The following is a 17220-nucleotide window of genomic DNA, read 5'->3' as shown; positions in this document are numbered from 1 at the left end:
GAAAACGACATTCATGAATTTGAGGTCATAATTAATAAAATTGATTACTACAGTAAAATAAATGTCAATAGCATGTTAGATTATCCGGGTGAAAATGAGACATGTTTGGAGGTCCAGAGCTTAGAAAAATTGTGGATACCGCCGGAAAAAAACAATATTGATGATGAACATGAAGACGATACAATACCTTTGGAACCAATTACGCACAAAAGAAACACTTATCGCGTCTAGAATCATATTTCACTAAATTGTCTTAGATATTTTTGTAATTTAAAAAAATTATTAATATTAATGGGATCATATATTTATATAGTGGTCTTCTAAAAATATATTATCTTATTATTTTATTGAAATTGATGATTTTTTCAACTGGCCCAAATTGGAACCGCAAAAAAATATTATCTATGAGAGTTTATTGATTCATCGAATATTAATTTAGAGAGTTTCTATTGTAATTAGAGGAATTTGTACATTGTATCTATTGATATTACTATTACAATTAAATCTTCTATTTCTATTGACCTGTGATTTTAGTGATCTTAAATCTTTAATCATATGATGATAAATAACGAGAATGAAATTAACTTGTAATCATTTTTCATGTTTCCATTATTAACCAATATTTAATTAGCTACCCTATTAATGAAACGTTAATTATAAGTTTTGAAGGAACTCAAATGAAACAATAATGAAATGAACTAATTATACAATTAATCATATCACCACAAAAAAAAGTCTATTTCATAGAATTTAGTCAACACCATTTCTAGTATTCTATTTAATTAGGTAAAGTTCATTGCATAATAAACTTAAAATGAGATCCTCACTAATTAATACATTAACATGTTAAAAAATGTTGTTTTTCTTTCTGTAATTTGTTTGCTATAATAAAGACATAATGCACTTAGCTCATGTTTCATCCACGTTGATTTGTCTAATTTATGCTAATTTATTATGAGTAAGTGATAAATTAAGATGAAAATGTGTATTAATTACAATCTATTTATAATAATAATAATGTATGTGAAAAGACGTGTAGTATGCTTTTATTAAATTGATATGAACATCGTCTACTTATAAGTTTTGATCGTATACTCTAGCAATATAATTCTTTTACAGTGTCATTGTAATTTAATTTATAATAATAAATAAATCATTATTTTTTAATACCAACTAATGCTTATGATTGTGAATTAGAGATTTATGTATAGTTAATCAATGCTGTCAATTAAGTATAATTATTTTATATATACAATTATATCATCAACAACAATATTGTAATGACCAGATGCTTGAAGTGGTTCTACAATTGAAAATGGTATAATTAGGGGAATGACTATATTGTGAGCACTGTGCCCTCGAAAACTACAAACTGTGAAGTTCGTCGTGAAAGAATGAGTTACATAGTGTGTGATGAAGATGACTTTGCGCTAATCGAGATCAAAATTTCTACAACGGTTTGATAGGGTGGATGTATATCAGGAAGGGTTATTATAAGTCTACTACCGCGGTACTTGTGATTATTTGGTTAGGGTTGTGTTGCTTTTGCTATTGACCTTACCTAAGGAAGGGTGATATCGATTTTGACTGGAGACTGAAATGCATTGGTAATGTATGACAGTTACGTAATGGATAGGAAGGTGTAGACTATTTAGGTATGATCCTTACGTTGGGTATGATGTATTCTAGTAGTGGATCTATCAAACTTTTATGGTATGGTACTATTGGTATACAAAAACAAATACATCGATTATCAAGTGTGATGTTATCAGTTGTATCATCTTTCATATGATGAGATTTGATGTTGCATTCTCATTTGAAAAACCAACTAGTTTGTTACTACGGATGCTTGGGGTAAGCATTGTTTATAAGAAAGATCTTAGTGGTGGATTTTGGTATGATCAAGGCGTTTAGGTTGTGAAGTGTATCTCGAAAATTCTAAGTGAGGACTTGTAATTTAACTGTAAACTCCAAGGGAGTGGATCGATATCAGAATGATAAGCTTATGGATAAAGAAAGTAGCAGTGAGTATACTTGTGTAAATGCATTTAAGAATTTTAGTGAGAGTGCACATAAAATTGGGTTATTCCATTAGATTTGGTTGGTATAACTGGGTTTAAGGTGTCTTGTCGATTAAGAAGGTTGACTTCGAGATGATGACAATGGTTATTGAGCATAACGGTAATAAGAATTTGTGATGGATTATGATCCGGACACAACCGACCCTTTTGATGTGTATATTTGTTTATCCAAGGGGTACGGCGGAGCTTTGTCCCGTTATATGCTACTGTTAATACTCTTAGAGGTCTGTAGACACATGTGTGAGTTGTATATAAATGTTATCTAGCTGTACTAGTATGACTTATGTTTGGGACGTTTTCATTCGTAGTGGCAGCCTTGTCGGCTTGCATATATATATATATATATATATATATATATATATATATATATATATATATATAGTTGGGACGTTCCCACACGTTATGACAGCCTTATCGGCTTACGTACTATGTTATCTTTTGATGATTGTGACTCTTCAGGAGACAAGCGATTTTGATATATATATATATATATATATATATATATAAATATGTGACAGTTTTGAGATGACATTCTGTTTTCTTAAGTTCTATATTATGCGTGGGTTGATTAGAGTTAACAGATGTGTACACAAGTGTCCAATTCGGACACTAGTTACGATCTACGAGGTTGGATCGTGACATTTAGTCAATCTCTAATGCGGATATCAGACACCCAAGTCAGAAACCCAATAAAAAAAATAAGAAATTATATATTATGATGAAAAGAACATAGTAGCAACTAAACCCACTAACTACCCAATATAGAGACATCTCTTCCGAAAAACCTCACTAATAATTATCAATTCCTGAAGTAATACTTCAAAACGACGTCGTTGTTTTCAACCCGTCATTGCTTCAGATCTCTTCTTCAACCATTTCTATAACTGCTCCGTTCAAATCTTCCTATTTCATCATTCTTGTATATATATATCTTCACACACACACACACAGTGATGTATACATATTGATTATACGTTCAATTTTGTATGTGAAAATTATATACATATATTGTTCAACAATTGAATTTGATTCGGATTCGGATTTTGATTTGGTGAGGTATTGTTTCTGTTTCGTATTTGAAGATTTTTGAAAATGACGGCGGTTTCTGGACCTGTAACGCAAGGACAGGTGAGTTTTTTTTTTTTTTGCTTTTAATTTGTTGTTGATATAGTTTTTGGAATGATTTTTTGTTGAGGTATTGATGAAATGTGAGTTTTTTCGAGCATTTGAAGTGTAATTGGAAGCTCTTATGAGGTCTAAGGTTCAATGAAGTGGGTTTAGAACTATGAAATGTGAGGTTTAAAGTTTAAACCTAAAAATACTGGTGATTTCTTTTTATTTGTTCGAGTTTTGGTGAATAGAGTTACGTGGTACGTATTGTTGATGGGAGGTGAGAGGTATGAAATTAGTTGAGGTGCGTGAAAGCTGGTCTGGACACTTCAGTTGTTGGAAAGAAAATGCAGAATTTTGATATTAGATCAGTGAGATTATGAGGTCTAAGGTTCACACCTAGGCAAAAGCTAGTCTGGACAGGTAGTTATTCAAAAGAAAATGCAGAATTTTGATATTAGATCTGTGAGATTATGAGGTCTTCAAACCTAGCAGAGACAAAAATACTAGGTGATTTCTTTCTATTTGTCTGAGTCTTGGTGGACAGAGTTACGTGGTATGTGTTGTTGATGGGTGGTGAGAGGTATGGAATTAGTTGAGGTGTGCGGAAGCTGGTTTGGATACCATAGTTATCAAAAAGAAATGCAGAATTTTGATATTTTGGATCTGTGAGATGAGCTGATCTGAGCTGTTGGAATTTAAACATATTAGATTTTGTTACATTCTTGCTCGTGTTTATCACTGGACAACTTTGGTACTGTTTGTTGTGAAGAACTTACTTCATTTGATAAGTACAAGCTATTCTTTAGAATTGCCATACAGATTTGTTGTTTTCATCACATTGTTCGTGTTTTGATGCTTACTAGTTGAGCTTGACTTCAGAGCTAGTTAGCTCCTAATCTTACAACATGGGTAAGTTGTGAATTCTGAGTGGAAAAAAACTGTGAGTTAACTGCCAAGGCTCGATGGTCAATTGCTGAGGAAATACGAGTTCAGCTTGTGTTTTGTACATTCTCTGTGCTGATCATTTCTTTGAAGGACAAAGATTTTCCTCATAGATTTTGATCTAGTTTGTCATTGTGCACTAGTTGGTGCTTTTATGGGGAAGGTTGATTTTCCTTACGGATCAGTTGTTTAAAGATTAGTCCTGGACTCTCTTCCAGGGGAGCAATGGGCGAGGCCGAAAAGAATAAATGGACTCTGCTCAAAATGACAAAGCGTTAACAATCATTAACAATAAGTAGACTTCGGGTTCCAACTATAGGTCTCATCTTTCTCTCATCTATGTAAAAGAAATTCAAACCGAGTTAGTTGGGAGAATGTAATGCTGGATTTTTCTTTACAAGGAATGGAATTGTCTTGCAACATCACTCTTTAGAAATGACTCCTCATCAACTTGAGCAGCTTTTGGATATTCAAAAATTGTTTTTTTTTTAAAAATTTCAGGTGAATAATGTAGGTTTTCTTTCACTTTGGTACCTGAAAACTTTCAGGTTTATCTGTTTGTGTGATTTTAAGGGAAATTTAGGTGAGTAACTCACATAGGTATGCCTTTAGTAGTGAATAGATATGTTTGAGGTATGTGTGAATTGATCATGTTGTGCAGGATTACACAATTGTTGGCTAGATATAATCCTTTTAACAACTTTCCTCTGCTAGGACAAGCACTCGGCACTCCTTAAATGAAATCTTGACATCACATAGAGAAAAAGTTGAAGTTCGTGCTTGATGTCTGATCTATTATGACAATATATACTGTTTACTTTATGGCTGTCACAGTTACAATTATATAGCGATACTGAATCTCAGATCTCTCATTGGTGACATCCAATAAGGTCATATCTCATTTGCAAATTCTCAGAGTGCTCTTTTCCTTAAATTTTCTTTTGGGTTAATTTGCCTTGTATTGGGTTAAGGTTCTGGTGTCAGTAAGAAGGTTCTATCTGCAGATTGTGGAATTTGGTCATTCTGAATTTGTCTTTCACACAGTTTGTTTGGACTTGCATGTACCTGCATTTTAAGGTTTCAATGCACCTGTACTTCTGCTGTAATGTGGAACATCAACTATTGCTATATTTGTTTTGCTCTTGAGGAAATCTTGCGTAGATATCTACTGAAGCCTACCCTTGTCATGTATCAGGTGTCATTTTTGCTTGGATATATCCCTATCCTCATCGCATGGATATATGCTGAGTGGTTGGAGTACAAGAAGTGGTTGTTCCCCTTTAAAGTGTAAGTTAATCCATCCATTCTCCATCCAAAAGAAAAATGAAAAAGACTGAAAACTCATATATCCTCATGCTGCAGCTAGATTTTCAGAGACATGCTAAGTGCCATAAAATTGTTGAAAGATCTTATCATATTATGAATCAAAAATAGGCTGCTATTTTTTTTTTGTTGATATGTTTAATAGGAGAAAACACAATCATTAAAGATAAAAATTTTAAAAAAATATTTTTATAAGTAATTGGTCTATTTCTATGCTTGGGGCTACTATGGAAACAGACAGTTGTAGCATTTGTGTGCTTCCTTTAAGTCGCTTGGCAAAAACTATCTGATGGCTTTATTTAAAAAAAAACAGAATTGGATTTAATGTGTGAGCAATTCTCATCTTGATAATGCAAACAAATGTAATGTTATTCATTTGCTACAAAATGTTGGTGGATAATATAGAGGTAACAATGTTGATTCTAGTGTGTGTGGAATATGAATGCTATGTGTGGAATATGAATGCTATGTTATATTATTTTCGGATTATTTTTAATAAGAAATTTCATTAATGCTTGGATCAAACTCGTCCGTACACAAGTACAATAACAACAAAAACACTCCCAGTGTAATTCCACAAGTGGAATCTGGGGAGGGTGATGTGTACACAGACCTTACCCCTACTTTGTGGAGGTAGAGAGAATATTACTGATAGACTCTCAACTCAAGTTTGTATACAAGTAGTATGCCAAAAAATAGAAAAACTATGGTTTTCTATGAAAGAAACCCATTCTTCTCGACAAACAAGGAATATCATGGGTGCACCAAAAATAAAATAAGTGATAAGAGGCTATTCCTCAAATTCACAAAATTCATCTCTACCCCTTCAAAATCTCTTCCATTACTCTCTCCAAATAACACATAAGTGCTAATGGAGCAATTGACCAAGCCAGGTTTTGCAGAAGCAACAAACTTAACTTTTCTCAAAAGGAAGATAAGTATAGAAGCAAAGAAAAGCAAACCAATTACTAGATGTCCCTGCTATCATTGCTTGTATACCACCTTCTCCCCACTTCCGTTTAGAAGCCTCCGCCCCTTCCATTGACTAGTTCAATTTTGCCCTCTCCCGACCCTATGACCCTGTCCAAACACCCCATGTTTAGCATGTCATTGTTCTTCTTGATAGTCTCTCTCTTTGAGTCTGTTGGTTCACAATTCTCTCTCTAAAAGAATGTTACATTGCCTTAGTCCAGCTTGAAAAGCATTTTGACTCTTTATCTTCCAAACTATCTATTCCAAATGAGACTCCTGCTTTGACTATACGCTCTTGTCAAGAAATTGAATTATAAACTTCCTCACCCCCAACCTCCCAATGTTGAAATTTGTAAAGAACATGGTCTATTTTAAGCAATGTCCGGAGGTGGGATTTTGGTTGTGTTAGGGAACTATTGGTAGGACCGTAGAAGTGGCATGGTAGATATTGAAGAAGCCAAGGCTTGTTTAAAATTCATATCAGATTGGAAGAAATTTTGACCGATGAATGGTTGGTCAAGGGGGCATAACGGGAGAGTTCGACTTGAAGGATTTAAATTTTGCATTGCACTATTTAGAAACAAATGAGGGAGCTCAAGTATCCTTTGAAGGTAAGATACTGAATTCTGCATTAGCTTTGATGCTTTAGAGATCTTTAAAAAATGAAGGTTGACTTCATTTTGTTAGTGCTTCAAATAGATGATTAAAATGCATTTGAGGTTCTCGATTATGTTTCATCCCATCAAAATTGTAAAACCCCTTCCAAGGATTAGCTTGTGTCATCTCATTCCACAGGCAGTCACCACTACTATTGTTCTTGTTATTATTTTTAAAACGAGAGAACATTTTGAAATTGAAGCATTTATCTTATGCCTGTGCAAAATTGATCTTTTAGTTAAAGGACAAAAAGTTTCTTTGGGAATCTTGATTTTAAACACTATAAAGATTGTTTTGTGTAGGCTGAATTTGTCCAGGGATATTACTTAATCTAGCTTTGAAGTGTTCTATTTATATGGTTGACTCTTTCATGCCAGCAGTCATTCAGATAATAATCTGGATGAACTTGAGATCTCAACAACCAAGGAAGAAGATCGAGCTGTCCTACTTGAAGGAGGTCTGTCAAAATCTGCATCTGTGAAGTTGTCAAGTTCATCAATAAAAACAAACATAATTAGGTCAGTGTGCTAACATACATTTAATTTGCTGAACATTCTTCTTTTTAAGTTCATGAATCTTTCATTAACATTTTCCACATATTTGTAGGTTTCTAACAATGGAGGATGCATTTTTGCTAGAAAATCGAGCAACTCTAAGAGCAATGTGAGTCACTTAAATATTTTGATTATGGTGCATATAGTTTCTCTTCTAATTTTAATATTTCCTTCTTATGATCCCATACAGGTCTGAATTTGGGGGAATCCTGGTTTATTATTATCTCTGTGACCGTACAAATCTCTTTACAGATTCTACGAAGGTGTGTGATCTTCTATTCCTGTAACAATGTATAAGGATTTGATTTAAGGTCGTACTGTGTAATATCTATTCTTAATTGTAAGTTCTGTTTGCATCATAACAACTATTGGATTACCTCATGGAATAAGCACATACAATCACTTTGAGGTGCAATCGAATAACCAGGGCTTTACATATTTAAATGAAATATATGCTAAGCCAGTTCAGACGAAATGACGTGTTACTTCAGATGCTTCTGTGTGCATTATGAACTCCTGAACCTTGTTGTCTTGATTGAACTGTTGTAATTGCAAGTTCCATAACTTAGGTTTATTGTAGTGTCTTCTAAGTTTAGGTCATGTATAACAAACTTTGCTGTAAATTATTGATACAATACACTACCATATGATAAGTATGCTTGTGTCTAAACCTTATTCCTTTTCATAGCATTGGATTATCTGATTCTCAAAGCTGATGATTGTTCTTGTGGCGAACTGTAATTGCCTTACTATATTTTTTCATGTTTTACTCAGTTTAAATTCTTTACAAGCAAGTAATCATTTCATTATGGATAAATTGTTTTCACTGTCTTCCCCTTAAGTATTGGTTGTGGGTATGGAGGGACAAATATGAACTGTGATAGTGGACTAATTCTATTGGACTTGATCTTTGAATCTCTCTGTGTTGCTGCAACTTTTGTTTGTATGTGAAACTCACTGCTTAGACCTCTTAAGATTTTTTTATTGTCCATGAGACCTGCACTCATTAACAGATTTTTGCATGATGTTTTCTTTGAACAGAGCTACAATCGTGATCTCTTCATCTTTCTGTATATTCTTCTGATCATAGTTTCGGCAATGACTTCTCTCAAGAAACATAATGACAAATCAGCATTTTCTGGCAAATCAATACTTTATCTTAACCGCCATCAGACAGAGGAGTGGAAGGGATGGATGCAGGCAAGTTTTTGTGTCGTATTTCCCTTCACTTATTCATGCTTCATTTTAGAATGACATAAATCTGGTTTGCATGGATTCTTTTGGCAATACTTTCTTTATGGTGTTTTTTTCTCCAGTAATCTTGTGCACTAGTATAGCTGCATGTTTGTTTTACTACCTCCCAGTAATTTGTGTTTAATATGTCGTATGAATGATCCTTGCAACTTCTTCTGCAATGTGTAACATTCATCTGTTGATGTATCTCAAAACCGCACCTCCTGAAAAGAGGAACTATCTCAGAATCTCATTTAAACACTGATACTCCCTGTAGATATTTATTTCTGCTCTTTCTATATTGACTTGCTCTATCCTTTTTCTGCAACAGGTTCTCTTTTTGATTTATCATTATTTTGCTGCAACAGAGATATACAATGCAATTAGGATTTTCATTGCCGCATATGTATGGATGACTGGTTTTGGGAACTTCTCCTATTATTACATAAGAAAGGATTTTAGTCTAGCTCGGTTTGCTCAGGTAACATTAGGTTTTTGTTGTACTTAATCACTGTTTTATGTCGGAAGACTTTAGTTTAGAGTTGAATCTCACGTATCCATTTTCTCTGTGCACGGCTAATGATGAAAAATTTTATCGTTTATGCAGATGATGTGGAGGCTGAATTTCTTTGTAATATTTTGCTGTGTTGTTCTCAACAATGACTACATGCTGTATTACATCTGCCCGATGCACACACTTTTTACCCTGATGGTTTATGGGGCCCTTGGCATTGGTCACAAATACAACGAGATAAAATCAGTGATGGCTTTGAAGTTTCTTATGTGCTTTGTTGTGGTTATCTTGGTTTGGGAGATTCCTGGGGTGTTTGAATTTCTTTGGGGTCCTTTCGCCTTTATGTTAGGTTTGTTACTCTGTATTCTCATACATTTTTTCTCTGTCCACAATCACCATAAATTCTTAAATATTCTGCGTGCTGGAAAACTGTTTGCTTTAAGTGCCCGTTTGGAAAAACTTATAAAAAGTAACTTACAAGTCAAAAGCTAAAAGTCATAAGTAGGGGATACCCGACTTTTGGCTTTGGCTTATTTTTAATTTCTTTTTTGGCCTATAGATGAGTGCTTAAAGCACTTTTTAACTTTTCCAAATGCCTCCAAAACTAATAAAGTGCTTAAAAGCCAAAAGCACCTAAATATAAGCTAATCCAAACACCCCATCTCAAAGTCAGTTCAAGTATGTTTATATGAACATTTCTCTCTACTCTGAGGAAATATTATACTGGCTTCGAGTTTTTGCCAACCGAAAATTTTAAACTACGTCTTTGTGATAAATAATTTGGAAGTAGATATAACGGAAAAAAATGGAAGTAGATATGGTTTGAGATTCTTGTGGCATAAGATTGATGTCTTGATGGGACCCATCACTATGTGGAACTAAATGTTGACTAGTGTCATGCTCAAAGGTGCTTATTTTAGGTTCAGGTATTGTTTTTTGTAACAGAGTATCTTGGTATCCTATTAAGGTAGCATGAATTGTAAAGTACTTTTTCGAAAAGATATCCTGGATTTTGTTTTATATTTTATAGATGCTGCTTAAGCATTGTCATCTGATGCTTGTTTTCTTCTTTTCACAATTTTAGGCTATACTGATCCAGCTAAGCCGGATCTCCCCCGACTGCATGAATGGCATTTTAGATCTGGGCTTGACCGCTATATATGGATTATTGGCATGATATATGCCTATTTTCACCCAAATGTAATTCAAAAGAACTTTGCCTTTTCGTTCTTCGTACCACTTTTCTTTCACTCTTCCATGGGACTGAAGTTTGCAGTATCTTGTCCTTTTAGATTGAGAAGTGGATGGAGAAACTGGAGGAATCTGAATCAAAGCGGAGACGAACAATTAAGTCATCCATCTGTGCAGTAACTTTAATTGTGAGTTGCATTTAAGTTCATCAGATCAGTTAAATTAGGTGTTGCAAATTATCTTTCTAGATTATGAAGTTTGTCATTTGGGACATTGTATTCCCCAGATCGGGTACTTGTGGTTTGAATACATATACAAGCTGGACAAGACAGCTTACAACAAACTCCACCCCTACACATCATGGATTCCCATTACGTATGTATTAAACATTTCTAATTCTCTTTATCTGTTGATTTTACACGAAACTTATAATAATGTAAATTACTGCTGTTTGTTTGATTGGTGAAGAACTCAGAGTCAAAAAGCTCCCTGCTTGCCTATAATGTACTCAAACCAAGTTTGTCTCCTGAATTTCTTGTATTACTTTTCTCATTTGCTTTCCTTGCCTCACAGTGTATACATATGCTTGCGTAATTTCACTCAGGAGCTGCGGAATTTCTCTCTGACACTCTTTGCGTAAGTTTCTAAACCAGTAGGCAGTGCCTTATAAATTATAATCACCTGCCATCATGCTTCCCTTTCCTGTCTTTTATCTGTACCCCATCCTGTCTTCCCTTTTCGATTTTGTGGCTTTTAAATTGTCCCTGACTTAGTTCTGATACAAACGAGTAAGCTCTACAGAATGAAAAGATCTTTATTTGTTCTTTTAAGTAAGCTGAAACTACTTGCTTTCTCCTTGTTTAACTGTGGTCTATTACTGTAGGTGGCTCGGCAAAATTACCTTAGAAACCTACATCTCCCAGTTCCACATATGGCTGAGGTATGTTTATTTCAATTTTCTTCTTAAGGTTAATAATTGCTCCCTCGGTTTAATCTTGACCTGTCGATATGCCGTCATAGCAGTGAGCTCCTGCTATCCACGGGGTCCAGGGAAAGGTTGGACCACATTTGGTTTATTTTATGCAACCTTACCTTGCATTTTTGCAAGAGTTTTTCCATAATCTCTTGGTGAAATGGTGACAACACTTATGGTTACGGCATCATGTACAAATGATATTTAAATTAACATGATAACATCTCCGAACCTTGAAAGTTTTTAGATTTGGTTGAAACTTGTATCTACTGTTCTCTTCAATTTTGGTATCTGTGAATGAAAAAAGTGAATAAAATCCTTGATCTCTTCATCTGTCAGTAATCTGATACGGATCTTAAATTTCGAACTAATTTGTTGTTTAGCATCCATCCGTCTATCCAACAGCAACCTACTTTTCTTCATTCTCTCAATTGTTAGTGTATTATTCATGGACATTAGCAACACGCTTCGAGGACTTATTACTTTCTGACTTTTATGTGTAGATCAAATATGCCGAATGGACAGCCTAAATGGCTCCTTTCATTTATCCCTGGCTATCCTATGCTTAATTTCATGCTGACAACAGCAATTTATGTCTTGGTAAGCATTATATACTCTCTTCAATTTTGAGTTGTCAACTATTTTTTTCTCCTCTTTGGGTTCTCTCTCAACATTGCTTGGTTATTGCAGCTATCCTGTCGGCTTTTTGAACTAACCAACACACTAAAATCCGTTTTCGTACCCACAAGAGATAATCAGAGGCTGCTCCACAACTTTATTGCTGGTGTCGCGATTTCTGTGTGTTTATACAGCATTTCCTTTATTCTTGTTCAAATCCCTCATTAATGAGTAAGTTTGTCACCCCATTTGCGTATTTGCTATGCAGAACATCCTATATTTCAGAATAACTACTAATCTTGAAGCACACATAGTAAGTTTGCGTGTTAACATTTTTTGTAGAACCATTTATCTGGACTGCTTCGTTTTGGCAATATGGCTAAGGCCCAGAATGCTAGAAAGTTAAAAGGATGAATGTGGAACTGAAGTAGTAATAGAATTCAATTCTTTGATGGGGATACAGATGATAATACCCAGCCAGAGGTTGTGTAAGTATGTTTTTCAACAATTTTGTCAAGTGTCACTTGCATTTACCAAGTTATGATTAGTTGAAAACGAAGAATTCCCAGTTTTTGGCTATTCAAAGTTGGGAGAAAAAGCAATGGAAGACGGAGGAAGGAAATCATGTGTATAGTGTATTCGTTCCTTTTCTTTTTCATTTTTCCTTTTGACGCTCGGTATATTTTTTCTCCATTCAACACACTTGATTAATTAATTGGAAATGCAAATATTGATCTTCACTCAGAATTCCCTTTTGAATTTTGATAGACAGTGTCATGCTTCTTCTACTTCCATTATTGTATTCTTTTATTGTAGTTATTGTTTAAAATGTTTTAGCACAAAATTTCAGGTCAAATAGAGTCAGTCGTGATTCACTAGGTCATTACGGATGATTCAAAAAAATATTAGGCCAAAAAATCAGTAGACTAACATACATGAAAAATTGATTTTTTTTTTTAATTTCTATTTTGTGACCCCTAAATATTATGAAAAGTGGTGTGGATCATGGAGAGACTATGAATATGGTTCATTAGATCAGTACAAATAGTCCTAAAAAATCATATTTTCCAAAATTCATAAGTTAACATACATGAAAAATTAAGAAAATTCCGAATTCCTATTTTGTGACTCCAAATGCTAAAAATGGCATGGATCACATAGAGCTTACGGGTATAGTTCACTAAGTTATTACAAAATGGACCTACAAAATTTTGGGCAAAAAATAGTTGGTTAGTCATATCCACAATTTATGAACCAACACACATGAAAAATTGAAAAAATTTTGAATTTCTATTTCGTGACCCCTAAATGCTAAAACAAATGGCATGGATCTTGTAGAGGCTATGAATATAGTTCATTGAGTCATTAAGGATGCTCCTATAAAAAAAATTGGGAAAAAAGAGTTGATCAATCATATCCTAAAAAATAATGGACTAACACACACGAAAAACTGATTTTTTTAAAAAAATTAATCTATCAACTTCATTGGGTCCCAAACTTGCCAGGTCAGGCCTCACAAGCCTATTCACCATTAGATATTGAATTTTCATTGATGACGTCTTATTTTTCAAATTCATGATATCACGAAATAGAAATTCAAGATTATAAACATTTTTTTGTGTGTCAATTCACTTATTTTGTAGAAACTAGTTGACCTTCTCTGTTTTTTCCGAAACTTGGAAAGGATGGGATTTAGAGGCTTGATAACCAATACTCGTTGCATTTTCATTAATGACATTTTTTTTTTTAAGCATTTCGATGTTACGCAATATGAATTCAAGATTTTTAGTATTTTTTTTGTGTGTTAATCACAACAACAATAACAATATATTTGTACAATTTTATAAATAAAATTTACAAAAGATGATATATATGCAATCTTATTCCTATCTTATAAGATACGAAGAACACGAAAAAGGAAATGCATAGCAGAAAAGCCTTATAAAAATAATGAAAGAAAAAAATAGTAACAACAATTAATCCAGATAACTATTCAATTTTGAATATATGTGTGTGTGTGGTCCCTAGATGTTGTTTTTATTTTTAAAACAAAGAAGAAAAAGATAGAACAATATCAAGATAACATATTTAATCTAAATTGAAGTGCTGTTTTCTGTTGATAGACCAACATGCTCTACAACAACAACAACAACAACCCAGTGAAATCCCACATCGTGGGGTCTGGGGAGGGTAGAGTGTACGCAGACCTGACTCCTACCAATGTAGGACGGCTGTTTCCGAAAGACCCTCGGCTCAATAAAAACATAGAACAAGGTCAGACAAGAATATTAGAGTAAATAAGTAGATAACGAAAACCGTCCAAACAATAGTATAATCAAAGCACAAAAAACAGTCCAAACATGCTCTAGTGTTTCTTATTAAATAAAATATAATTGTACTATTGTTTGAGATAAACCCGCCGATCCCTAATCATTTAAATACAACTATATATGAAAAATATCAAACTTACTTTCATGTATAGTTTGACAGCTATGGGAAAGCTTTAAGATAGCAGTTAGAGGGGGATTCTGATTTTAGACATAAATTTTGAATTGTAACATAACGATCTTAAATGTTAGTAATTAGATTTTGAATTTTATTTTTCTACATATTTAGTGATTTTCTCAACATATATAAGCATAGGCGAAACCACCATTCCACATATTAATTTGATGGAAGCCGATAATTTTGACACAAACCCACAATTTCTATTTTCGATAAGTAACTTTGAAAGCTAGGCCAAATAGTTGTGATTATTAAATTAAAGTCTCAAATTCATGCTTAAGAATGCAAGAAACATTCTAGGGAAAGCGCTTTACTCCTTAGAGAACCTAGTAATATAATCTTAATTAGTCTGATCAGTAAATTTAATATATAGAATAATAAAAAGCGAAAGAAAAATTAACAATGAGTGACTTCAACTTCTTTTTTTTTTTTGTTTTTCCCTCGATATTAATCTTTATACTAAATTTTAAATTAATTAAAATTTACGTCACATAAAATTTACTAAAAAAATGCTTTATATTAGAATTTTTTTCATACCAAAAATTCAAAAATAGAATGAACTCGTGGGTAAGGCAAAAGACAAAAAGTAACGAGTATTAAAAATAAGAGTTCTTTGGAATATAAGTCTCCCAACAATTTGGTTCAATTATTGATACCAAAATATCTTTCTTTTTTCCCCCTCAATTACAATAAATGACATTTAGTTCATATTTTTAAGTTCAATCATTGGCAAAGTTTAAAAAAAGGGTAGGTCATTAATAAAAAAATTGATAGAAAACTACAATGTTAGCGTATGGCGGGCCTCCACTTTTCTTTTTATCAATGAAACATGTCAGTTATTATTATTATGAATTAATGTCTGACAAATTGCAAAAAAATAAAATTGTGGAAATAATGTTTGACATGTTGCATATTTTTCTATTGAACTAGCTATTGGGGAGATACTAATTAAGCAAGACTCTTTCAAAAACAATAATGCTAGAAGTTCTTTTTAAAACTATATGATTTTGGTCATAATCAAATTTTATTATTTTATCATTATTAAGTCAATTATTAAGGTTAAAATGTGTAGTAATTAACTATTGTCTATTAATAAGAATAAGAATGTAAGTTAAGATATATGTTATGTATTTATCAAATTTGTATAAATATTGAATGTTGATAAACTTTTACCCTCTAAAGATATCGATTAATATGTCTTTCGTGCTAAATCAGACGTTCACTTAAATCATAAATTGACTTTTAAAACATTAAACATTATTGAAATTATGAGAATACAAGTGGATAAGCATTAATAAAATTATTTACTTTGAAAAGAAAAGTCAAAACATACTAGGTTTCTTATTAAGTACATAAAATGTAGGTGGAGATTTCTTGCAAGCAATCAACTAAACGACTTATCTACTTATCCTAATTAATCAAAGTTGACAAAAATGAAGCATCATTTTTCCTTACGTCTTGTATATGACATCACATTTTTTTAATTGCATGAATGTGATATTTTTATTATGTATAATATTTGTATTTCGATTCAACTATTTTAAATTTATACTATCTAAAAATGAAGAAAAATATATTACGTACCCTATCACAAGCTTTTAGCGATTTCCATGATTTTTTAATCCTCGTTTGATTGTTGATATCAGTTTTGCAGTTCGGCTAATTCAAGTTCATACATTAAAAAGAAGTAAAGTGATAAAGGCAAATTCAAAATTAAATTTATGAATTTCTATAATAATCTCCAGTTAATATATATTAATAATTGGATTCACTATATATATATATATATATATATATATATATATATATATATATATATATATATATATATATGCGCAAAAACTATTGAATTAAATTCTGCCAATTTCTTTCTTTATTACTTTCTTCACATTTCATTTTGCTTTCCTTTTCATACCAACAAAGCATTAAAATATTTCCAGTTTTGGAAGATATTCCAATTGTTTTCAGAAATCTAAGCGGGACAATGTTTTCATCAAAAGGGAGAAAATAACTTTTTTTGTCTTATAAATGGAAGTCATTCTTACCACGACTATCTTATTATTAATTTCATATATAGTCAAATTTAATTTGCTATGACATTATCGTCTATCTTGATATTTTTTTAAGTTGTTATAAGAAAATGTTGTTATAAAGAATATATAATATAATATAATATGAAAAATTGATTTCAAAAAAAATTTACCGTTATGATCAAATGTTAATTACCAACTTACCATAAAATATTATAATTATAGAGAGGTCCAATTATAATCACCGGCTCTAATACACGTGCATACACATATATATATATATGAAAAATATATATTTTTTCTTCAACTAAACATTAGAAAATAAATAAGAAATATTTTCTTCTCATGCCCGCAATCTTTTCTCTTTTTTCTTTAATCTTTTGTCATAACTAAAATGAAAAAAAGAAGTAATCAGTGAGGGCCCCTATAGGCTATTGCAAGTTAAATCGTATCGTCTCTTCTCTAAGAAAATTTGACATTTATTAATATCGTGATAAAATGGTAAAAGTTTTTA

General features: G+C 32.5%; 1 protein-coding gene across 3 annotated transcripts; it reads left to right on the top strand.

Annotated features, from left to right (window-relative positions):
• The first annotated feature begins 2833 nt into the window (after window positions 1–2833).
• Window positions 2834–12918, top strand: LOC129895629 (protein REDUCED WALL ACETYLATION 1-like). Of its 3 annotated transcripts, none has more exons than XM_055971360.1 (16): window positions 2834–3209; window positions 5332–5423; window positions 7469–7606; window positions 7695–7751; window positions 7833–7905; window positions 8684–8842; window positions 9207–9356; window positions 9483–9738; window positions 10474–10589; window positions 10682–10768; window positions 10867–10955; window positions 11154–11216; window positions 11464–11520; window positions 12057–12153; window positions 12244–12402; window positions 12514–12918. In XM_055971360.1, the coding sequence occupies exons 1-15, from the start codon at window positions 3174–3176 to the stop codon at window positions 12397–12399; spliced, it is 1626 nt and encodes a 541-aa protein (XP_055827335.1). In that variant the 5' UTR covers window positions 2834–3173; the 3' UTR covers window positions 12400–12402; window positions 12514–12918. The 3 variants fall into 3 exon arrangements, with proteins under 3 accessions (XP_055827335.1, XP_055827334.1, XP_055827336.1); XM_055971359.1 differs by having other exon boundaries at window positions 7466–7606; XM_055971361.1 differs by lacking the exons at window positions 2834–3209; window positions 5332–5423 and adding an exon at window positions 6075–7042.
• The last annotated feature ends 4302 nt before the right edge of the window (window positions 12919–17220 follow it).

Source organism: Solanum dulcamara, chromosome 7, assembly GCF_947179165.1.
Source record: "Solanum dulcamara chromosome 7, daSolDulc1.2, whole genome shotgun sequence".
In the NCBI taxonomy this organism is placed as follows: Eukaryota; Viridiplantae; Streptophyta; class Magnoliopsida; order Solanales; family Solanaceae; genus Solanum; species Solanum dulcamara.
The sequence above is the reverse complement of the archived record's forward strand: the minus strand, read 5'-3'. Positions and strand labels throughout refer to the sequence as shown.

What these genes read in the sequence shown, in the direction of transcription:
- LOC129895629 (XM_055971359.1), top strand. Translation starts at nt 3,174, where the DNA reads ATGACGGCGGTTTCTGGACCTGTAACGCAAGGACAG. An exon ending in GACCTGTAACGCAAGGACAG is followed by an intron (nt 3,210 to 5,331) that starts GTGAGTTTTTTT and finishes GTCATGTATCAG; the next exon opens with GTGTCATTTTTGCTTGGATA. An exon ending in TGGTTGTTCCCCTTTAAAGT is followed by an intron (nt 5,424 to 7,465) that starts GTAAGTTAATCC and finishes CTTTCATGCCAG; the next exon opens with CAGTCATTCAGATAATAATC.